General features: G+C 40.8%; 1 protein-coding gene across 1 annotated transcript in view; it reads left to right on the forward strand.

Annotated features, from left to right (window-relative positions):
* The window catches only part of PRKCH (protein kinase C eta), a 233,599-nt gene that overhangs the window by 152,567 nt on the left and 56,232 nt on the right, over window positions 1-24,800 (forward strand). The window contains exon 10 of the mRNA XM_077909543.1: window positions 2,173-2,327. Within this exon, the coding sequence (XP_077765669.1) occupies window positions 2,173-2,327 (155 nt within the window). The remainder of the gene's footprint in view (window positions 1-2,172; window positions 2,328-24,800) is intronic.

A 24,800-nucleotide genomic window follows, 5' to 3' on the forward strand; every position in this document is an offset into this window, starting at 1 on the left:
TTTTGAGCTCTTGGATTCCATGTGACTGCCAGTCTCAGCCATTGACGAAGTCAAACACGGATGCCTGGGTGGCTCAGCAGTTGAGCATCTGCCTTTGGCTCAGGGTGTGATCCTGGAGTCCTGGGATTGAATCCCACATCAGGCTTCCTGCATAGAGCCTGTATCTCTCTCTGCCTATGTCTCTGCCTCTCTCTCTGTGTCTCTCATGAATAAATAAACTCTTAAAAAAAAAAAAAGGCAAACAGGCTGGTTAAGAAAAATGTGTGAGACTGACCTACTCGTTGAGAGGTGGTTTGATGGCTTTACCACCTGAGTCTTCCTTGGGTCCCCCTTGGCCACTCCTCCAAATGAACACAGCATTGACATGACACCTGCCCGTGCAGATGCAGCTCTTAGACATGTCTCTGTCATATATTCACCATCCCGCTCCACTGCTGACCTACTCTTTCCACTCAGTCCTTCCCATATAGAAAATAAAGAACACTGTTGTTCATCAGAGCTTGTCCTTCCCAAGTCTGCCACTCTGCTTGTCAGTCACACTAAAATAAGGCAACTAGCTGAGTCAGATGGCTTACTGGGTTGAGCTTTCAGTTGGCTTGTATTGGCCAGCCTGAAGAATTGTTTTGTTATTGTTTGGTTTCTGTTTTCATGTGTGAGGATTTTGCTGTTCCATCTCTACTCTTAAATTCATGCTTCTCATTAGCAGAGAGAAGATTCATAAACCCAGGGGACTTTTTCCTTCGAATTAAGGTTTTACTTAAAATCAGGAATAGAGAGGTCATGAGTTCTGTTTTCTGATTGGAAAGGCCTGATGAAACCAATGGTGACTCGGGAGCAAGAGCAACAACAGGCACAGCCATTGTCCACTCACAAGGATGGATGAGTTCTGAGTACATATCCTTTGTGAATTGGCAAATACCAATTTCCTTACAAAATGACCTCCCACCTTCCTACCCCAAAAGGATGATGACTGGCCCTGCAAGGTGATCCCATAGGCCTTACCTTGCATGTCACTTGCTTGGAGAGACCTGCACTGACTCCCAAGCATATGGCCAGATGTCACTGCTTCCTCCACTTTTCCTTCATAGGATTTACCAGAATTTGTAAATTTACCTGTGTGTATGATGCCTTGTTTGTTGTTCTTGTTGTTTATAAAGCAACACATGTCTCCCACACCAGAGTATATGGGTAGAAGTTGTGTCTATTTTATGCCCTTTCTACTCTCTGTTGAATCCCCAGCACCTCATTCACCACCTGGCTAGCGAGGGACTTCAGAAATGTTAGCGGACATCCACTGATCTGAGGGGTTCCTGAAACAAAGCACTTTGTACTGTCAGTCTTGGAGCATTGCTTTTCCATTGAGACCTCACATTTCTTTTATTAAAGTCTTAATAAAAGCACTTTGTTCACCCTACTCGCTCAGTACTGAGTGCACTGCATGGGGAGTCCTTTTTTTTTTTTTTTTTTTTTAAATGGGGAATCTTAAGAACCCATTCCATCTATGGGGCTGAGAACTCCTTCCCAGTGCAGACAACATCCTGCTGGTCTGCATGTTTCTGCTCCTGACTTGGGAATTTTCTGTTGGGCTGAATGGGATTTCTAATGTTGAGGCTGTTCTTAGACCACTGTTTGGCAGACTTGTCTGAAATATTTTCCCTTATCTGCCAGTGTTCCTGCCCAAGTGTGAGGACCTGTTAGATGCCCCTTGCACCCTGTGCTTAGCCCTGCCTGTGCCAGAGGAAAGGCATGTACCTTTCCATTTATGTTGCTCTCCTCCACTTTCTAAAACCCCTTTGATTCAGCGAGGGATAGCACCATCGTTCTCACTTGGCTAATGGTGAACGTCCAAAAAAATGAAGCTTGAGGTTGCATGGTGTTTAAAGTGCAGAGCTGCAACTAGAACCAGAAGCTTCTGAGGCTTTCCTGCTTTTTATTTAATACATAGATCAGGGCTGTCTGGAATTACTTAAAGGAGATCCAGGTGTTACTCCGCACCCCACCCCCATCCCAGGGATCTAGTCCCAGAACCCTTATGCCTTGCACTGACCTCCTTCCCACTGAATGTCCACTTGACAACTTCTTCTCCCCATGCCACAGCCCAAGGTGACCTGCTTGTAGAACTCTAGGCTAATGGCTACACCACGCTGGATCTTCTCTTGTGTTTGTATCCAGGATCGTCTGTTTTTTGTGATGGAGTTTGTGAATGGGGGCGACTTGATGTTTCACATTCAGAAGTCTCGTCGATTTGATGAAGCACGAGCTCGTTTCTATGCAGCAGAAATTATTTCAGCGCTCATGTTCCTACACGAGAAAGGAATCATCTATAGGTAAGTTTTGGTCTCAGTAACCCCTCCCCTGAATTCATCCCCTGCTTGCCCTTCTGGCTTCATCCATTTCCGTTTTTCCTAGTAACAGACTGAAAACGTTTTAGAATCAATTTCACAAAGGTGTGAGTATCCATTAGAATAAATGAATAACGTAGTGTACACATTGCCAGCAAACCAGAATTGCCCCCATGTGGTGTTCATAAAACCGACTTGAGCGGCTCCATGGAGACTATTCATGAATTCATACAGCCAGACCCTACAAGGTGCTGAACACATTGTTGCTCTTTTTTCTGTTTTCACATTGGAAGTGATCCATTCCATTTTAAGAATCCATACTTAGAGTGTGGCTATCTGTTGCCCTGAATTACCACAATAAGAAGAATCTCAGCTGGTTGGGGTTACAGCTCACCAAGTCAAGAAGCTAAGAGGTGAACTATTGATGAACAGTGTCCGGCTTGATAATATTTATCATTTGTAGCCCCTCCCAAATATTATTTGATTCCATTTCATGGCACACAGTCTTTTTGAGTATAATATATATTTTGGGTTTCAAGTCTGGTTGCCATTGTTAGATCTCAGAATGCAAGGGATATAGATGAAACTTCATTCAGGGCAAGATTAGGTAAGGTGGGAAATATAACAGTGAGTGTTAGACAACCTTTAGAAAACATTTGTTCTTTTCATTTTCTCCCTGTGGTCAGTGTTTTCTCTTTAAATAACATTGTAACTTAGTCACCACATAAACTCTTTCTTTCTCTTGAGATGCAATTTTTGCTTTCCTTTGGGGGAAAAATCATTTTTATCTTAGAAGCACCAATATCAAAGTAAAGCATTTCCTGATTGAAACTCGCTATTTAATAGCTTTGCTAATGCAAAGGCTAATGCAAAAGGCCCTTTCTTTTGTGGGCTCAGAACAGTATTGACATCACGATGAAAATGTAAGAGAGGTTTCGGAAACTGCATATTCTTAAATATCCTAGGAGTCAAAATAGGAGAGGGAGGAGCGAGGCTAGGAAAGAATCCATCAGGGCTGGTCGAGGATGCCAGAAAGAAGAGAGAAAGCAAAGAGGATACAACAGGCTCAATAAAGACATGGAAATTCTCAGGCTTTAAAACCTCAACTAGATGTGACCCTTTGTCTCAGCCCTAGCTGTGAGGCACAGGAGGGGATGCAGAGCTCAGAGCCAAGCTGAGCATGAGCAGGAGCAGTGAGAGTCTTCTGCTTGAAAGTAACCAGGAATCTCCTCCACTCAGCCTTTGGCCATGGAGCTGCTACAGGTTGCTTTAGATGACCTGTACTTTGAGCCTTCTTGACCAGACCATCTATTCTGGCAGCTTCAGCATGGAATTGTTCCTGCCGTAGCATCGTGCCCAGGGCACGATTGTTAGGGAGTTCCTGATACAGTCTGTGATGCTGAAGGGAGTTCAGAGGTCTTCCTGGTGGTAGCAACGGACTTTGGGCCATGAGCTCTGCTTTTGTTGTCCTCTCCGTGGCTTATCCATCCACCCATCTCTGCCCTGTTTAGAGAGAGCCTTCCTCACATGTTATTTTTAAGAATATTGACTTCCTTCCTTGACAGGGACTTCTGCTGTAAATTCAAAGAATGCTATTAACAACGGCAACAAGAGCTACATGGACCATTGTGACGGGTGGCTCTTTACCTGCATTTCTCCCCTGAGCCCCCTAGCACTATGATGTATAACCATAATCTCATTCATGTTATTTAGATGGAGTCTTAGAAAGGCTTAATAACCACACTGTTAACCAGTTGTAAAGCCACAATTCAAATTATGTCTTTAGCCACTGGGCTACATTCTCTCCTCGGGAGAGACTTGCAGACATAGCGTACTGCTAAGAGGGGACATCTTATTTCCCTTCTGGTGATAGGACAACTTTAATTCAAGAAAAGGAGGTAGAGCGTGTGTCTTCATCCTTTTGGGCTGCATATAAACTACAGAAATTTATTTCTCACGGTTCTGGAGGCCAGAAGTCTAATGTCAAGGTGCCAGCAGGTGTGGTGTCTCATCAAGGGTATCTTTTGTCTGTGTCCTCACATGGCAGAGGGATTAGGGAACTCTCTGGAGCCTCTTTTACAAAGTGTCTAACCTCATTCAGGAGGGTTCCACCCTCATGACCGAAACGCCTCTTACAGGCCCCGTATTACTAATACCATCACCTCTGTAGGTTAAGATTTCACCATCTGAATTTTGGTTGGCCCCCAGGCTGGGACATGAACATTCAGACTGTAGCAGTGGAGAGAGGCAATAATGTCAAAACATTTTTTCTTGAATCCTTTGAGGCTTTACTTGTTGGCGCAAGGCAACAGACTTGCTTTCCTGTGTAAGATATAACTCCTTCTCATTCTACTTGTTTCATTTGTTTGGAAACATGGAGAGTGGACACTGTGACCTGATGTCATTTCCATGAAGCTGTACCAGCCCACATCTTAAGACATTTTATTTAAATTCCTGGCATCTACAGTTCAGTTTGGAGAATTTATTTTAATTTACTCTTCCACTTGAATCCCATATGCAGGCTCTAACTGATATGGTTGACTTTGAAGGGGACACATTTAATTAGGATAGATTCAAAAGCTATTTTTATCTTGTGGATTTATTTCACAGGATAATTTAATTCCATTCAGGTTACTGGCCTGAGAGCAGAGTCTTAAGGATAAGCCTTTGAAAACCAAGTACTTGGAATTCACACATAGTAAGAGCACACTTGGGTCACACAGAGCGTGAATTTGATCCAGAGAGCACAGAGAGGAGCTTGGGAGCATCAGACAGCCTCGTTTGTCATACTTGTCCCAGGATAGCCTTTATCAGAGCCAAAGTGATCTTGTAGATGATGCCTCTGACCTATCCAAACACAAGTATACCTCATCTTACAGCACTTTGCTTTGCTATATTTTACAAATGCTGTGTTTTATGTACATATATACTTGTGTGTGTGTGTGTGTGTGTGTGTGTATAAATTGAAGGTTTGTGGCAATCCTGTGTTGAGCAAGACTATCAGTGCCACTTTTTCAACAGCATTTGCTGAGTTTATGTCTCTGTGTCACATTTTGGTAATTGTCAAAATATTTTGAACTTTTCATTATCATTTATCAGGTATTATCATTTATCATTTATTTGTTTCAATAATCCTTCATCAGTGACCTTTGATGTTACTCTTCTAATTGTTTTGGGGTGTCACGAATTGCACCCACATGAGACAGCAAACTTAATCCACAAATGCTGTGTAAGTTCTGACTTCTCCACTGACCAACCATTCCAACATCTCCCTCCTTCTCTTGGAGCCTCTTTTGCCTGAGACACAATGATATTGAAGTTAGGCTAGTTAATAACCGTACTGTGGTCTCTAAGTGTTCAAGTGAAAGGAAGAATCACGTGTCTCTCACTGTAAATCAAGAACTAGAAATGATTAAGCTTTGTAAGGAATGCATGTTGAAAGCCAGGGTAGGGTGAAAGCTAGGCCTCTTGCATCAGTTAGCCAACTTGTAAATGCAAAGCAAAAGTTCTGAAGGAAATCAAAAGTGCTAGTCCAGTGAACACATGAATGGTAGGTAAGCAAAATAACCTTAATGCTGATATGGAGAGAGTTTGAGTGGTCTGGATAGCAGATCATACCAGCTACCACATTCTCTTAAGCCAAAGCCTAATCCAAATCCAGAGCAAGACCCTCACTCTCCTCAGTTCTGTGAAGGCCGAGACAGGTGAGGAAGCTGCAGAAGAAGAATTTGAAACTAGCAGAGGCTGGCTCATGAGGCTTAAGGAAAGAAGCCATCTCCATAACATCAGAGTACAAGAACCCCCAAGGGCTGATGTAGAAGCTATAGCGAGTTATCCAGAAGATATCGCTAAAATAATTAATGAAGGAGGCTACAGTAAACAACAGATTTTCATTGTAGACAAATCAGTCTTACATGGGAAAAAGATATCATCTAGGACTTTCATAGCTAGGAGGAAAAGTTCATGCCTGGTTTCAAAGCTTCAAAGGACAGGCTGATTCTTTTTGCAGGGGCCAGTGCAGCTGGTAACTTTAAATTGAAGCCAATGCTCACTGACCATTCCAAAAACTCTCAGATCCTTAAGAATTATGCTAAATTATGCTAATCTCCCTGTGCCATATAAATGGAATGAGAAAGCCTGGATGGCAGCATGTCTGTTTACAAAAAGGTTTACTGCATATTTTGAACTTACTTTTGAGACTTGCTGCTCAGAGAAGAAGATTCCCTTCAAAATAGTACTTCTCTGACAATGGACCTGGTCATCCAGGAGCCCTGATGAAGATCTACAATGGAATGAATTTTGGTTTCATTGACTGCTAACACAACATCCATTCTGCAGCCCATAGATCAAGGAGTCATTTTGAATTTCAATTCTTCTTATTTAAGAAATATATTCCATAAGGCTACAGCTGTGATGGATAGTGATTCCTCTGATGGATCTGAACAGTCAATTGAAAACTTTCTGGAAAGGATTCACCATTCTAGATGCATTAAGAACATTCATGGGAAGAGGTCAAAATATCAACGTGAACAGGAGGTTGGAAGAAGTTGATTCTAACCCTCATGGATGATGACCTTGAGGCTTTGAGACTTCAGTGAAGGAGGTACTTGCAGATGTGATGGAAATAGCAAGAGAACTGGAATTAGAAGTGGAGCCTGAAGATGGGACCAATTGGTGCAATCTTGTAATCAAACTTGCATAGATGAGTTGTTTCTTATGCATGAGCAAAGAAAGTGATTTTTTTAGATGGAATCTACTCTTGGTGAAGATGCTGTGAAGATCGTTGACATGGGCACAAACGATTTAGAATAGGACATAAGCTTAGTTGATAAAGTAGAGGGAGGATTTGAGAGGACTGACTCCTATTTTGAAAAAAGCTCTATTGTGGATAAAAATGCTGTCAAATAGGATCACATGCTCCAGAGAAATTGTTCATGAAAGAAAGTCAATGTGGCAAACTCTATTGTTGTCTTATTTTAAGAAATTTTTACAGCCAATCCAGCCTTCAGCAATCACCACCCTGATCAGTCAACAGTCTTCAACATAGAGGCAAGACCTTTCAGCAGCAAAAAATTACAACTTGCTGCAAGCTCACATGGTGGTTAGCATTTTTTAGCAATAAAGTATTTTAAAATTAAGATGTGCACATTGTTTTTTTAGACATAATGCTATTGCACAATTAATCGACTAAAGTACAGTACAGTGTAAACATAACTTTTATATGCACTGGGAAATCAAAAAATTTATTTACTCCCTGGAAGTGAACTTCCAGTTCACTCTGGAACTGAACCTGTGATATCTCTGAGGTATCCCTGTAGAGGAGTTGTTTGCTTGTTTTTTATCAGAGGAGTTTTTTATTTTTCAGCAAATTACAAAGATGGTCAGCATGTCATTGTCCAATAGGATTTTAGAAGTGCCTTAGGCTCCCTCTGACTTGACTTTCTTAGCCAACCGTGCCTTGCATGAGAGGAGAAAGGCAAGTTACATTTCTGGGCTTTTCCGCTTGACCCTGATTCTCAGATGTGTTCACTTGGATTTCATGGAGGAACAGAAGCCCAGTTCCCTGGAGATACAGCAAGAGCAGGGTTTGTGCCTTTGCCTTTTGCTGGAAGGTCTGGGACTGCCGTGGCCCAGAGACCAAGAAGAAAGGGCTGGGAAGTAAGCAGTCAATGAGCCACTTTGCTAAGGGGAAAAAAAAAGACTATTCATTCCTTTGTCCTGGGCTTGTTGGCTGATTGGGAGCCCAGAGAGTGCTCATGAATAATTTACATGGCCATTGACTTTTTCAGAGTCAAGTCTTACAGAAAAGTTAGAAGACAAAGGGGCATGCATCCCATTTACCTGCTCTCCAGCGTTGCAGACCCCATTTTTCTATCATGTTTCATAATCTTTATTAAAGGGGAATTCAGCCATGGTTGACATTTCAACCTCAAACCCCTAAAGCCAGCCAGCATGTATTGGTTTTGCTGTTTTTGAGAAAGCAAAAGGTATCTAAAATATGTTTAGTGAGAAAGCCTTTATAGAAAAGCAAAGTTTTGATTCCTCCTTACCATTTTACACTTGAACACAGTGCATTTTAATACACACTGTGCATATTAGTGAGTCTGACCCCTTTGCACCCCAAGCACTCTTGGCTTGCTGTGTGCATGGTAATCCATGTGTACTCCCAAAGTCCCAAGTACTGTGGCAGTTGTTTTCCCATTGCTGAGATGTGAACTGACCCACAGAGGCTACAGACCTGAAATATATTGTCATTTACATGTATACTTAAGATAGCACATGAACTTTTAAAGAAAATCGCCTTTGAGTTCTTCTCAAAATGAGACAGTCTCTACCTAATTTGACTTTTTTTTTTTTAATTCAGAATTTGGGAAGATTAACAATCTCCCTCCAAGATAAGGTCTATTAAGCTAGTCTCTGAAAACACCTACTAGAGCTGTGTAACTACACCAGTCTTTAATATCATCTGATTCTTGTTTCTCAGGGATACCTACAGGACTATCAGGTGCCTTGCTGACTTCAGACATCTGTGTGATTTGAAATTAGCTCAGCATGGCTTTGCTTAGAGAGACACCTCTGTAAGCATTGCTTCTGTGTCTATGAATTCACAGTTAATTTATTTCCCAAACAATTTAGACGTGGGTCAGTGATGAATATTACATGCTTGAGTCATCGTTTTCTGATATCTACCTCTCCCCCTCTTGTAACATCTGTTACAACATCTGTTAGAGTCCCATCTCCTGGGACCTTCTCACTCCTAAGTATTTCTTACCAGCATAATTTCAGGGTCCCCAGATGTCTTTCATTTGAGTCTAAAATCTTAGACTATTACTGTTACTTCACCTGCATCGGAATTCACTTCAACATTTATATTTATTGTACTTGCTATAGTATGAAAAATCTTCTTTTCAGATAAAGATGAAAGCCCAATTTAGGAGCTCTGTTTTCCTTTTGCTATTCAATAACATCATTCCTTCTGCACCAGAAAGTAGCTCTACTCTTTCTTGATCTGCTTGCTGCAGAGACAGCTACAAATAGTCATTTGTTATTTTCATTATAGCCCTTGTCTCTTGAGAATGTGCTAGCCATGGAATTCTTAGTATGCTTGTAACTTAAATATCTGATTTTGACTGTGAGCCCTTACCTAGGATTGTTACTAAAACCCCAAACTTTATAGTCACATACCTGCTTTTCTTAACTTGTTATGGATTGTTCTGTCAAATGGTGGCCTCGTTCAGTGCCTGCTCTTCCACTGTCACCAGAATGTGACTTCAAGATCTTTTTTCAAAGATGTGATGGAGAGCTCATGGGATTTCCAGCCTATTAGGAGAGCTGGACATTTCCCCCAAGATTCCCCCAGTGAAACTTGGCCACTTTTCTCTTCCCTAACACAGACTTTGGAGATATTTAGCAAGTGTTTATTGAGTATTACTCTCTGCCAAAGATATGAGTACAATGATAAGCAAAACCTAAATACTCCTCTGTGGAGGGTATGGTCTAGTGAAGGAGAAAGACATCAATCCAATGACCATACTAATGGAAAAATGACAGTGATGACCAGTGCCATGAAGAAGAAGAATGCATTGCAATGAAAGAACTTCTAATACAGGGATTTATGACCAGACCACAGTCTGGTCAGGGAAGGACAGAAGAGTTTTCTGAGGAAGTGACTCTTAAGCTGAGATGTCCAGTGAAGAGGATTGGAAAGAGCATTTAAAAGAGAAGGAATAGCAAATGGAAGTTCCCAGTATCAGGAGGAAGCATGAAAGGTTCAAGGACTCTAAAGGAGACCAATGAGTTTATAGTCCAGGAGGCATATACTCCCACAATAGGCATTTCATTATCCTAGAGTGTTCATTGTCATGTGATGACTTCAAGATTTTGTTAGACACTCCTTATAAGTAATTTATTTAAAAGTTAGGTAAGGCTGGTCATGCTGCCAATTGCTGGAGGAACTATCCATTCACAGTGTTCCTTGTGTCCAGACCTATGTGTTTATATTCAACAATTATAAAAATACTAGAGCCAGATGAGGCCTCCAAGAATGCCTAGTGTCACGTTCTCTTTTATAGATGAAGAAATTTCAAGTCTGAAACATCCAAACAATAAATTGCTTCTCAAAGTAGCTGTTTTCTCAGGATGGCTCACCTGTAATTTATTTTCCATCTCAGAAAAAAAAATTATCATTAGAAAATTTTGTTTCAGTCTTTAACTTACTGCTGACGTGAAGAGCTAATCAGGACATTTGGAGGCATTTGATACTGTTCACTCCGTTTCAATGAGAAAAATATAGTTGAATTCAGAACATATTTACTGAGCTCCCACTTTTATTAGGACATATAAATACAAAATGAAGAGATGTCACATATGCCCTTTGAGGCTCTTTCTGTAGGTTGGGAGAGATGGTCCATAAATAATTAATGACAGATGGGTTCCAAAATTGGAGTATGCCTAGCATATTATGGAAGCACAAAAGACCACTTAGCCTTATGTGGAAGTTTAGGCCAGCTTTCTGTAGGAGATTGATGAAAAGTTAAAACCTGAACAAAAATAAGGAGGGTGTTTAGGTAGGGGGCAAGCTTGAGCAAAAATTGAGAAGCATGAAAGCTCATGGCGAATATGTGGGTGGAGTGGAAAGCTACAAGAATTTTGGAACTTAAAGTTTGAGCTATGGTAGAAGATAAGGCTGGAGGGGTTGGCAGAAATGAAGCTATGAAAGGCTTAACATTCTTCAGATATTTGAATTCTGTATCATTTAGGATTTGGTGCCGTTGCCTGTAATAGGAAATGGAATATGATGGTGCCTTAAGTCAGATAGAAATGTATTTTTCTCTCCTATAAAAAGTCTGGAAGTAGGCAGTCCAGCTCTGCCATGAAAGCTCCATGGAGTCATTTGGGACTGACATTTCTATCTTTCCTGTTCAGCCATCTCCAAGGCCATCTTCTCGGCTTAACGTGTTTGCTAAAGCTTCTGGAGTCAGTTCTGTGTTCCAGGCAGTAAGAAGAGCAAAAGGCACTTCTCCCAGATGAGTTAGCTCCCTTTAAAGAACCTGAAATTACACACATTACTTACCAGGGAATTGTCTAGAACTTGGTCCCCTGACTGCATCTAGCCGCAGTGAAGGTTAGGGAATCACTATGTGGCCATGTTCCAGCTACAGATCAGGGTTTTCTTATTAAGGAAAAAAGGGGCAAGATAGTTATTTGACAGGAAACTCATGGGGTCAAACACAAATTCCATGCCTGGGAATTTGGGTTTTATGTAGAAGTGAAGAAGAGTATTTGAAGAATTTTCAGCAGCTTGCCTGACACGAGTGGACTTATATCTCATATTTATTTGAGGGAGGGAGGGATGCCTAGGTGGCTTAGTGGTTCCCGTTTGCCTTCAGCTTGGGTTGTGATCCCGGGTCCAGGGATCGAGTCCCGCATTGGGCTCCCTGCGAGGAGCCTGCTTCTCCCTCATGTCTCCCCCACCCCCATTTCTCTCTGTGTCTCTCATGAATAAATAAATAAAATCCTTTAAAAAATATTTGGCGGAGGGAGCATGCAGACATGTACATGTAGGTAGCAGAGGGAGGTTCAGTTTGTGACTGTTGTAGTGTTTCAGGTAAGAAGAGAATGAGGACCTGAACCAAGATGGTGGTGGTAGGGCTGAGGAGAAGGGCATAAGTTGAAGTGCTACTATTAAGTACAATAGTCAGGACTTAGTGACTATGTGGATCCAGGAGTGAAGGAGAAACCTGGGGTCATTCCTAGGTGTTTAGTTAGAAGATTGAATGGATTATGGTGCCATTAGCTGGGAGATATCATGAGTCCGGGAAGACATCCAGGCAGAAGAGGAAGATGACAAGATATAGAAACATAATATGTTAGATACCTGAGATATATTCCCATGGAGATGTGAAGTGGCCAGGTGGATATGAGTCTGAAGCGCAGTGAAAAGGATGGGCTGGGATACATCTTTAGAAGTCATCAGGACATAGCTGTCAGTTCAGATCATGGGGACAAGATGAGATCACCCAACAAGGGTGTCTTAAATGGAGAAGTGAGCCAAGGACAGAACCCTAGGAAACCAGATCCCATTAGAAATCTGCCTAGACTTGGCTCTGGGGTTTACAGAACTTTTTGATATGTTACATCATTTAGAGTAAGTGTCCCCAAAGTGCAATTCCATTTAAATTACAATTCTTAAGAGAATAGAAAAAGATCACTTACGTATTTTTTTCCACTGGGAAAATTCTGGGCTTGGTTTTCAGAAGATCTGGGTGCTAGACCCAGCCCTGGTTCTCACTGATCCTGAGAATGTGGGCAGGTTGCAGAATGCTCTGAACCTCTTTGCCCATGTGTGCATTCATAAGGCTTCCCTGCAGGGTATTGATGAAGCTCAAATCAGATAAAAGTGAAAATGTGAAAGCTCTTTGAAACATGCCATGTCAATATAGGACATATATTATTTGTATGCATGCTGTCAGCTGATTTGGGTTTTCTTTGTAGCATAGGCTTGAGCTGAAACTATCCTCAAGAGACACCTCCTCAAGACTAGGGAATTCTTTACAGAAATTGAAGTTGTAGCCTGTAGATACCAACCCTCTGAAGGCCAGTCTTTTTATAATATACTAAATTTGATTGTGTTTTCCTTTCGAACCAAATCATTTCCTTTGCATCTTAGCAATATTTTGAAATTGAGTGTAGTTAATATACTTATCACATACTTATCATAAATCCTTGGGAAGCCCTGGAGCATATGAGACAGATTGTAAAACCTGGAGACTACTTTTGCATTTTGTTTAAATTTCAACTCTAATTTATGGAGGGAGAAGCTGAATCATTTGGGATTTACCTTTTTCAGTATTAAAACAAATTTTTGGTTTTTCATTTGAGGGGAGATTCAAGACCTTTTTTGAGCCATTACTGGAGTGAATATCCTGGCAGTTTAGTCCTAGCAATCAGTTTCTCAAAGGACCCAGATTAATGGCAGAAAGAAATTTTAGCCCTGAAATAGTTTGTTTTGTACTTTACTTTCTGTGCTTATTAAATCAGAATATACCTCATCAGCATTTGACCTTTTGCATGAACAAAGGGCTGTGGTTATTTGGAACTAATGGATAAATGTGTTCATTGATTCCACTCACTGATGAAATCAGACCACCAGTTTTGTTCTTCTCCCCACAAAATTGCTCGGGCAGCCTGCTGCTTCATTATAATTAAATACAATCTTGGATTTATTTGTTAAGCAATAAAAATAGTCATTTGGTCTTTAGGTATCAGATGAACACCTGTGAAAAGTGGTTCAGTTATACAGCTGAACAAATGTTTATGAAATGCCCATTCAGTGCAAAGCTTTATTTAAGGTCCCCAGAGAATAAAAGAAGACTAAAGAAGGACCTTCCCTCAAGCTTGGCGTATTTATTCATTCCTTTAAACGTGTGTTAAGCACCTACTGTGTGCCAGGCACTAAGCTCTGGTGGAACAAATCAGACAAAACCCCATACCCTCAAGGAGCTTAAATTCTAGCACAGGTAGTCAGATAAACAAAAAGTGAATATATTGGATGTTGGGGTGATAAATTCTACAGAGCAAAAAGTTGTGTAAGGGAACGATAAAGTTCAGGGAGAATGGAACATTTATTTGAGCAGATGAGCAGAGACGTAAGGATGCAAGGAAGCAAGCTCTATGTTAATATCTGGGGGAGGAACATTCTGGGCAGAAAAAATGGCAAGAACACAAAGCCATTGGGAAGGGAGTGTGCCCTGCACAGTCAAGGAGTGGCAAAGAGAGCAGTGGGCTGGAGCAGGGTAGGTGGGGGCAGAGTGGGGAGGAGAGGATTTGAGCTCTCTCCCCTTGGTGATACAGATACAGAGTAACAGCCACAGGTATTTATCCCTAAGGATAAATGTCTCTGTAAGGAATTTCTGCTTAATGAATTTTAACCTCTTAGGACATCTCTCCAAGGCAAATGGTAAGGAGTTTCTGCTTAATGAATTTTAACCTCTTAGGACATCTCTCCAAGGCAAATGGCATTATCCCTATTTTACACATAAGGGACCTTGAGGCTCTGAGAAGTAAAATAACTTGTTCAAGGTCACACAGTCTGTGATGGAAGGCTACGATCCTACTTCAGTTTTGAATCCATGGAGGTGCTGACTTCCCTCAGGCAACAGGCCTTTTCAGGTGCCCAGAATGCTCTCTGCTCTCTGTCAGGCTATCTCTTCGAACCTGCACCAGTATAAGTGTCCTCTCCACTAGGAGGCTTCTTAGATTCCTCACCCCCTAAACAATGAGCCAGATTAGGTGCCTATCATGTCTGCTTCCGTGGCATCCTGTGATTCCCTTCCCCTCGCACTTTCCCTGGCCTACGTGCATCTCGCCGTAGGATCTGCTTCCTGAGGGTGGGGACCTTGCCCCGTCTAACTCATTGTCTGTCTCCAGCAGGACACGCATCCAAACCCATGATTTGCTCAGAATTCAAGGTAGTGCTTTTTCATAAGTGAAAGCCTTCTGAGAATTTTCTCTGTTCCACTGAAGAGTGAGAATCCATACTAGTATTTTTCAGCTGGTCATTCTAAGTCTTGAAGAATTTTTAAATTGGGATTTTCATTTTGATTGATGATATAAATCTTTCACCTGCTATGAAGACACAATTCTCCCTTGCGATTATAATTCTTAAATGAAAGTTATTTCATAGGAAAAGACTTTGTCAGTGTTAATTCAGATGTTCTTTAAAAAGGAGCCATGCAGTACTCGAGTTTGAGAAGTGGTGGTCTCTGCCATGATTTTTCTACCACATCTTTATCCCTGATGACTTAGGTCCACAGCATTTGTGATGAATTTAAGTTGTATGCTCTTTTGCTTAAGGTGATGCCCATCCCTCTCAGAATTACATTAGACCCGTCTGCTCTATTCAGAGGACTTCGTGTTTATCAATTTCAATTTTTATGCCTTTAGGCTAAAAGCAAAGGTGGTAACTCTTTCACGGTCATTTTTTTTTTAAGATTTTATTTATTTATTCATGGGAGACACATAGAGAGAGGCAGAGACACAGGCAGAGGGAGAAGCAGGCTCCATGCAGGGAGCCTGATGTGGGACTCGATCCCGGGACTCCAGGATCATGCCCTGGGCTGAAGGCGGCGCTAAACCACTGAGCCACCCAGGCATCCCTCATGGGCATTTTATAAACTGGACATTGCTTTGTATGTTTCTTAAAACTACCATGTGTTTATCCATAATGACTGAGGTAGGAAGCCTAGTGATGCCACTTTTCTACAATTATGTGTAAGTTATTGAATAAGACTCACACTCTAAAGTTTAAGGGGCTGTATTTTCAGATTAGGCTGTACAATACTATTCCTCTCATATAAACGTGTGTGTGTGTGTATACATATATACGTGTCATCTTCATGGGATATATATATTCATTAAGGAGGGCAGTAATTTTACCCTGCATTTAAATTTTTTTAAAATTTTTTAAATAAAACTTTTCTTGCCTTTCTAATTATAAAAGTAACATAATTATAAAAGTAACACATAATAACTGCTGAAAATTTAAAATACAAAAAATGAAAATGAAATAACCTCTACTACTGAAAGATAACCATTTATCCTTTGATATATTTTCTTAAAGTTTTTAAATGTGTTTACTTTTTTAAAAAGAGACAAAGTTGAAGTCATACTATATAAACAGTCTTAACCTGATGTTTTAATTATTTAATATGTTATAACCATTTATCTACCATGAAAGTTGTCTTACATTTTTTTTTAATTTAAATTCAATTTCGTTAACATATACTGTATTATTAGTGTCAGGGGTAGAATTTAGTGATTCATCAGTTGCATATAACACCCAGTGCTCATTCTATCAAGGGCTCTCCTTTCATGCCCATCATCCAGGTACCCCATCCCCTCATCCCCCTCCCTACCAGCAACCCTCAGTTCATTCCCTGTAGTCAAGAGTCTTGTATGGTGTGTCTCCCTCTCTGTTTTCATCTTATTTTATTTTTCCTTCCCTCCCCCTATGTTTTTCTGCTTTCTTTCTTAAATTATACATTTGAGTGAAATCATATCATATTTGTCTTTCTCTGACTGATTTCACTTAGCATAATACTCTCTAATTCCAACCACATTATTGCAAATGGCAAAATTTCATTCTTTTTGATGGCTGAGTAGTATTCCATTGTAGTCATATACAATATATACAGTCATCTTTTTTATCCACTCATCTTTCAAGCTAATTGGTATTAAGTGATGCAGAGTGGTCTGTCACATGAGCCTACTTAATTCACAGTACATTTGTTTTATTATTGTTAATAATGATGTTTTATAGTCTTAGACATATCTATTGGGTCAGTTTTTTATTCTTTCCCTGGAACCGGATTCCTGGAGGTCCTGTTGAGTGAAAAGGCATGCACATTGTCACAACTTTTTCCCCCAGATTGGAAGGACTTGGCTTCTGGTTTTGCCCTGACAGTTCCCAGGTGTGGAATTTTGAACAAGTTACTTACACCCTCTATGCCTCATTTTTTTCACTAATAAAATGGAGATTCCTAGAAATATACCTCTGAGGGTAGTTGTTAGAATTAGAGGGGCCATTAGCCTAGGGTCTAGGATGATGTAGTATGTGCTCAGTAATACTCACTTTTTGAACATTCTTTGATGCATTTTGGCAGGTATACACAAGTGTGTAATCAACACTCCAAATCATATACAGGACATTTCCATCAACCTAGAAAGTTTCCTTGTACTCCTTTCAATTAATTCCTTACTATCTCCATATGCAACCAGTGCTGATTTGATGGTGAGGCATGGATGTTATAGGGTGTGAATATCCATATTAGGATCCTGAAAGTAAAATCGCTTCTCAGCAATGTCCTTGTGGATATAAGAGGATGGGGTTCTTTAAGATGTCTCAATGAGTGTAGTGATGGTTGTGGTCAGAAGACAGCTCTCAGGGAAGGACCTCGTTCTCTCTTTCTCAGTGGGAATAGTTCCAGGAAGATAAGCATCAGTATGTCAACAGTGGTGGTTTGAATATCTGAGGTAATGTGGGTGTTTTTATTATCTTTTAATTTTTTTAAGATTTTATTTATTTATTCATGGGAGACACACACACACACACACATGAGAGAGAGAGAGAGAGAGAGAGGGAGGGAGAGGCAGAGACACAGGCAGAGAGAGAAGCAGCCTCCATGCAGGGAGCCTGATGTGGAACTTGATCCCAGGTCTCCAGGATCACTCCCTGGGCTGAAGGCAGGGGCTAAACCCCTGAGCCACCCAGGGATCCCCTTTTATTATCTTTTAAATGCTTTTCAAATGTCCTATGTTAAATATTCATGCTTTTTAGTAATTAAAATGTTATTTTCATAGGGATCACATATTTAGTAATTAAAATGTTATTTTCAAAGGGATCATATATATATTGAATATACCCTAATACAAGTTTTTCAATGTGATAATGTCCAAAATAGATAAACTGCTGTTGCTCCAGTTAAGTTCTATCAAACCTTGGCTTTCAGGATGTGATCACTATTCATCTGTGAATCCTGGTTCATCATTGTCTGCTTGGGCTGCCATAACAAATACCATAGATTAGGTGACAGGGAAGTCCAAAGTCAAGGTGCCAGCCTATTAGGTTTCTAGTGAGGGCTCTCCTCCTGGTTTGCAGATGGCCCCCTTCTTGCAGTTCCATCACATGGCAGGAGAGAGAAAAGAGGCAAGTTCTCTAGTATCTCTTCTTACAAGGGCACTAATCCCATCATGAGGACCCCATCCTCATGACCTCATCTAACTCTAACTACTTCCCAAAGGCCTCATCTCCAGATATCATCACCTTGGGAGGTTAGGACTTCGGCATGAATTGGAGGGACACGTAAACAGTCCTTATAGTCACTCATTCACACATATATTCAGTTTTTTAATGTCTTCTGTTAACGCTAAGCAAGGTGCTCTGCAACTACTTGGCTTGATAGTGCAAAGTCTATGTGGAAGTGATTTCAGCCCAGAGGAAAATAGCACCTACTGGAGTTAAAAACATGGTGGACTGATGTGAGCAAACAGCTGAGGATTAGATAACGGCTCTGTCATTCTGTTGGTTCACTGAGCCACGTATGTTAGCCTTGGAGTTATGTTTTCAGATGTGTTAAGACCAAATCCTTCTCCTAGATCCCAGTACTGAAGCCTGGCAAGATAAATAGCTGAGCAGAACATGGTGTTAGAGTTGGCCTTTTGATAGATGGTCTGCAACATATGCCTGAAGGTGGAAGTTTTTCCATTGTCTTGGAAATGTCAAATTTTACGTATTAGCAAACTTCCTAAGCAGAAATATAATTAAGTGCATGTGCAGGTACCCTGTTAGCATTTGACAAAAATGCTCAGACATTGATGAATTTCTGGGTTCAATTGCAAAGGGAAGCGAGCGGTAACTGACAGGCAAGCTGCCCCACATCCTGGAGAAGACACCACTGAGTGACGTGGGTCTGGAAGTGTGTTCATGATGCACATTATGGGGGAATGACAGTTTGTGTGGCCTTTCCTTCCTCCTTCCTCCCTTGGCACTGCTCCTCTAGCCTCCAGAATACCCATTCAAACCTTCTCTTTCACATACAAAATCACCATGCCTTACCATTTTTGATACTTGCATCAAAACTTACCTGTCATATGTCCCACTGATAAAATTCTAGAGTTTCAGAGTTGGAAGGGAGTGTGAAGTTACATACCATTCTCTTTCAGACCATGAATGCCTCGCTGAGTGGTCATTTTTTTCTATACTTAAACATCTCCAAACTGAGAGTAACTTATTACTTCTGCTTCTAGGCACCTATGATTATTAGAAATTTCATCTTTATATTGGCTCAAACAGTGTTTTACTGTATCATCTGTTCATTGGTTCTGGACCACATTCAAGAAATAAAGTGAAAAAACACAAATCTTCTTCAAGAAAGCCTTTCAGATATTGGAAAACAATCTTGATCTTTCAATGTAATTTGCCTGGCACAGAAGGAAACACTTGTCATGTGATGTTGTTTATTCTGGCTCTCATGTCGCAGTCACTGATTTCTGAGCAATCATAAGCCATCCATGTAATTTTTTATTCTAGATTCTTTTTTTTAAGATTTTATTTATTTACTTATGAGAGACACACACAGAGAGAAAGAGAGAGAGAGAGAGGCAGAGACATAGGCAGAGGAAGAAGCAGGCTCCATGCAGGGAGCCCGACATGGGATCGATCCCCGATCTCCAGGATCAGGCCCTAGGCCGAAGGCAGAGCTAAACAGCTGAGCCACCTGGGCTGCCCTTTATTCTAGATTCTTGAACCAATATCCAGTTGACCTGTTACATTCTTCTTCTTTTATAAGAGAAGTCTCTTAAGTGGTAATTGGTTAAGCTAATATGAATTGTGGCAATAGGTGCTGATGTTACCTTTTCCTGATCAGATTTGGGCTTTAATTGCATTTTGTTCATGCTGAATATAGGGGTGGCAAGCATGGCGGGAAGTTAGTTGTTGGTGTGATGTCAGAATAGGGAAGTTAGTTGTTGGTGTGATGTCAGAATAGGATGTTCAAGATTTCCTTCCATGTAGATCTCAGGAGAATTTAATGCCTGCCTACCTTTGTAATAAAGCATCAGCCTCTTTGTGCACATAAAAACAGAGAAGGTAGTCATGAAGCCCAGAATGAGGGGTCCCTGGCTATGGTCCACTCTGAAGAGGTGGGTATTTTCACTGTCATCAGTGCCTTGCTTGAGGGTGAACTGCCCCAGACAAGGCACAGGATGAGCACAGGTGTGGGGAACGGGGAGACAAAGATGCGAACACCTCAAGGTAGAGGTACCTGTGGAACTCCTAGCTCCTAGTCAGAGGATCCATCTCAGAGTTGTAAATGCCAGGTTAACCCTTAAGACGGTGACCATGGACTTTAGGTTGATTGCATGGCAGCAGTGTGAGAACAAGGCAGTGTTGGTTTATCATGATGTGTGAAGCTTCAGAATGCAACTCAGATTTGAAACTTATCTCCACCCTGTACCGGCTCTGTGATTCCAGGTGAACTATGTAATTTCTCTAAGTCTTCATTTCTTAATTTATGAGCCTTCATCTCGTGGGACTTGTTTATGCAAGTGTCTGGTTATCAGTTAACTCCATGCATGTTTTCAGTACTAAAGAAGAAAAATGGTCCAGGAAAGAAACTTGAACAGTGAACCTTCTGAAGAAGTGGGCAGATTTTTTTTAAAGATTTTATTTATTTATTCATGAGAGACAGAAAGAGAGAAGCAGAGACATAGGCATGTGGGACTCGATGCCAGGACCCCAGCATCACAACCTGAGCCCAAGACAGATGTTCAACCACTGAGCCACCCAGGTGCCCCAAGGTGGACAGATTCAATAAGGAAATGATTGAGCAAATTATGAAAAAAAAATATTATGGTATACCCATTCTGTGGAATACTATGCAGCTATGATAAGAAAGAATGAGTTAGATCTGCATTTATTGACCCGGGGCAGGGGGTTGTCCCTGGTATATAAATAAGTGAAAAAGAAAGAAGTTAAAGAGTAGCATGTATGCTCCTTTCAGTCTTGTTTTTTTCCATGTAAAAAAAGTAGCAAAAGCCACCCAAACATAGACATGTGCATGGAGAAAGTTGTAGAGGAATGGAAACAAAGCTGTTTGGGATGGGGTGAACAGTTATAAACTTTTTGTTATGTATCTTCATGTTGTATCACTGATTGTGGTGGAATTGTGTTACTTTTGCAACTTTTGAGAATAATTTTTTAAAAAAAGAAATTTAAAAAAAGGAGATAGACCAAAGAAGAAGAAAAATCTTTCAGTAATGCAGGAGAGGGGATTCTCAGAGCAAAGAGGTGTTGTCCAGGAGGGTGCAGAGTGAAAAGCCAAGAAACTTACACTTTTTCTATCATTTGTCGTGGCTTGGCTTGGTTATGGCAGAGCCTTGCTTTGCTTTTTCGTTTTCATTTGATATCCCTCAATTTCTGGTGCAAGACAGCAATATTTCTTATTTCTTCATTCCTATTTTATTTCTAGCAACTGGGCCAACACATGTCTGGGGGAGTACACTGGGAGAGAGAAGTGATTTGAAGATGGGTGTAAACATGGTATTGTTAAACTGAGAAAATGCAGAAGAATGTCAGTATTATTTAATTAGAAGGGACAATGCATACATAAGATAAAAGAGAGAGAGAGAGAGAGAGAAATGTGTAGCTGTTCTAAAAGGATTACAGTGGAGCTAAATCCAGCCTCCCAATTCCTCTTTCTCAAAGCAACCAGTTACCCATTTCTTACATGTCCTCCTAGAAATGGTCTATGCATATACAAGTTCCGTATTTGAATGTGCTTCCTATTGAAAGACAAATGGTGCTATTAGATACACTGGAAGAACAGAGGTTTTTCCTCAGTCTTTAGAAAGACCAGCTCTAAACTATAAAAAGGTAGCAGTTGAACCTCCTTTTCTTTTCAGAGAAGGGTGTGTGGGTGACAGTTCAAACCTGCAAAGAATTCTGCGCTTGTTGGAGAAACTGTGCTGGGTTGTTCAGATCATGTAACAGGCTTATAAAAGTTTATTGCAGTTACATAGCCACAAAGAGAAATTTATTTCCAGCCGTACACGTAGAGCAGTTGCATCAGCTGTTATTTATAACTGGATTAAGGAGCAGCAGCACATACTTCCACCCTGGCTGGATGGTGCCTGCATTCCTGCACAAGGGGCTTGCTGGTTTACCAGGAGCTTCTCCACCGCTTTCTCTGCAAGGCCCTGGAGCAAACACTGCCCAGAGGGGGATACATATGCTATGTGAGCTCACAGCCTCTGAGAACATGAGGAACATGTGGAGGCATCCAAATCTTGCAAATTAAGCAAGAAGTTGGTATTAAGTCGGCCTTTAATCTAAGCAATGAAAAGCTTGCCCCTCCCAAGTTCTGCTAGTGAGGATTTTAACACTCCTTTGACAAAGAAATGGGAGTATGAGCAATAGAGTAGAGCAGGTGACAGTGAGTCAGGAAATTTGCCCTTCAGGTCTTGCCATCATGAGTCCTTTCAGGGGTACCTGTGGCTCTTGAGTTAATTCTTGGAGGGAGGGTGGGAGGAAAACTTACTTTGTTTTTGTTTTAACTCCTACACTAGAGGGTGGAACTAAGAAAAAGGCACTGTGGCAGTGAAATTAGCTTACAGCAGAGTGAAATTAACTTACAACCATTAACTTACAGCAGGGGAGAAATATTTTGACACCATGAAATCTGAATGCTGCCTGGCTGGCCACTTTACTGCCACACTAAGGCAGGGGATACAATTTGGGAAGGGGATACAACTTGGGCTGAAAGAACAGTGGAATTTTGTTTCCTCATCTGTGAACAGACAGGTTCAAACCTGTCAAAGGCGGTAACTGAGTTTCCTTATGAGTGACTGCTATGTGGGGTAGTGATTTTTTTTTTCTCCCCATAAGAATCTGGTTGAGTAATTCAGAAAGTTAAAAAATAACAAAAAAGAAATAAATGAGAAAAGTTAGCCAAGGTCTGCCACAGATGCCAGGAAGGTACACACAGACTGGAAGAATCTGTGAGGTCTTTGTTTGTTACTCCCTATGCAAATACTTGGCCATGCTCAACAGAGCTTGAGTGCAGTATCTGTTCAGCTGCCATTTAAGAAATAGGACTCTGTTCCCCACAGCTTATTCCTTGGGGTTTCAGAATGTAAAATATGAAGTGTGTATAATCACAGTTCCCAGCATTTCTTGGCATTTCGGCTTTGGCAGCAAGAATGGGAAAAACTGAAGCTTTTACGGCCAGGAAGGCTTGAGTGTAATCTTTGTGCTGTGGCACCACCAAAGGAAGTAAATATGTTAAGAAGTGCTTTCCCTCTGAAGCCTGTCTGAGGGGCTGCTGTACTTTGTTCAATTCACTGTAGCTAGTGTATTTTCTTATATTCTGTCTTCATCAGAAGAAAGAGGTAGTCTAGGGCTTACCACGTGTGAGACAGTTCTACAATATCTCACTGGACATGTAATCTAGAAAGGGTGGCCTGTGACACTCTAGAACTGACAGTTTACCAGAGAAACCCAAGATATTGTTCTTTCTAAGAATTAATCCTTAAGATTAGAAACTCATCAAGGAGTTCAACCTGAGAAGAATTCAATGAAGGACAAGTACTTTCAACAAAAAACGAATTTCAAGAAATTTAACTTTGAGTAGGCTTAGATTTGCTGACATAGCAAAAAACACTCTCAGCGCCCATATCTTAGTTTGTCCAGAAAAGTCCCAGTTTGGTCCTGTGATCTCCTCACTTGTGCCCTTTTTCACCCTGAGTCCCATTTTCGATGGTACACAAGGTGGTGTCTACAAGCTACAACTTTTTTTTCTGTGAAATGGTAGAACCAAAGGAAAAGGATATTTTAACAAACTGAGAGGGCCCCCCTTCTGTAAGAGGTGCATTTTCCCAGAATTTTCCTATCAGAGACTATGTGCTCCTAGTCCGTGAATTGGAAATGCAGATGCTAACCATTTTAAGACACGTTTTCTTAGTCTAAGTCACTGTCTTCATGTCAAAGACACATTGGAGAAAACCTGGAGTCCCATGTTTTACTTCCTTTGACATGAATATATTTACATGTGATATAAATTTGTATTCATAACATTATGGGCCTCCATTCATCTATTGATCCATGCATCCAAGCAGTATTTCATTTATTCATGTAACACATATTCATTGAGACCTACTTTGTGTCTTAGGATATCACAGTGAGCAGGATAGGGCCAGGACTCAGCCTACTGGAAGCAGGTGTTCCAGTATAAACATATACAGATGAAAAAGTAACCACCAGTTGTGAAAATTACATGGAAGAAGATAAGTGAGTTTTTCACTTTTAGTTTCACTTCACAGAGCAAAAGAAAAGGGAAACGAAAGAGGCAGATGGATTCGTCTCCCCATGTCTTTCATTGTTGAATGTCCAATGTATTTTATCTGAGGTTCAAACTCAAATAGCTTCAGAATACTGTCTATGGAGATATTCCAATCACTGAGTTTTCACCAAGTAGAATTTATATGTCTATACAACTAAAGTTCAGTTTAGAAAACAAAAACAAGGGGCCCAAGGCTAGACCATCAGGAACTGTTCACACACCATTTGGCCCGGGCGTCTAATTAACTTCCTCCAAATCAATACCCAGGAGGCCTGGTTCAGTCTTCCATTTCAGTAGTTCCACTCATGGGTCTCTCAGAGAAAATGAGGGCAGTATTAGAATTTCACAACCACAAGTGAGCTTTTCCACTTCACTTTGGAAACATTGAGCCATCCCTCCAAAATTTGGAAGACAGAAAGACGGCTCAAAGAAATCTGCTGGAAAATCTGAGAGCTAAAAGAAATGTTAGGAATATCATCTTTCATCATGGAATTTCTACACACTACTGTGGTCTCCTGTGAGTCAGAAGGAGGAACTTCACCACATTGTGGCCTCAGGCTTC

Source organism: Canis aureus, chromosome 9 (assembly GCF_053574225.1).
Source record: "Canis aureus isolate CA01 chromosome 9, VMU_Caureus_v.1.0, whole genome shotgun sequence".
Taxonomy (NCBI): domain Eukaryota; kingdom Metazoa; phylum Chordata; class Mammalia; order Carnivora; family Canidae; genus Canis; species Canis aureus.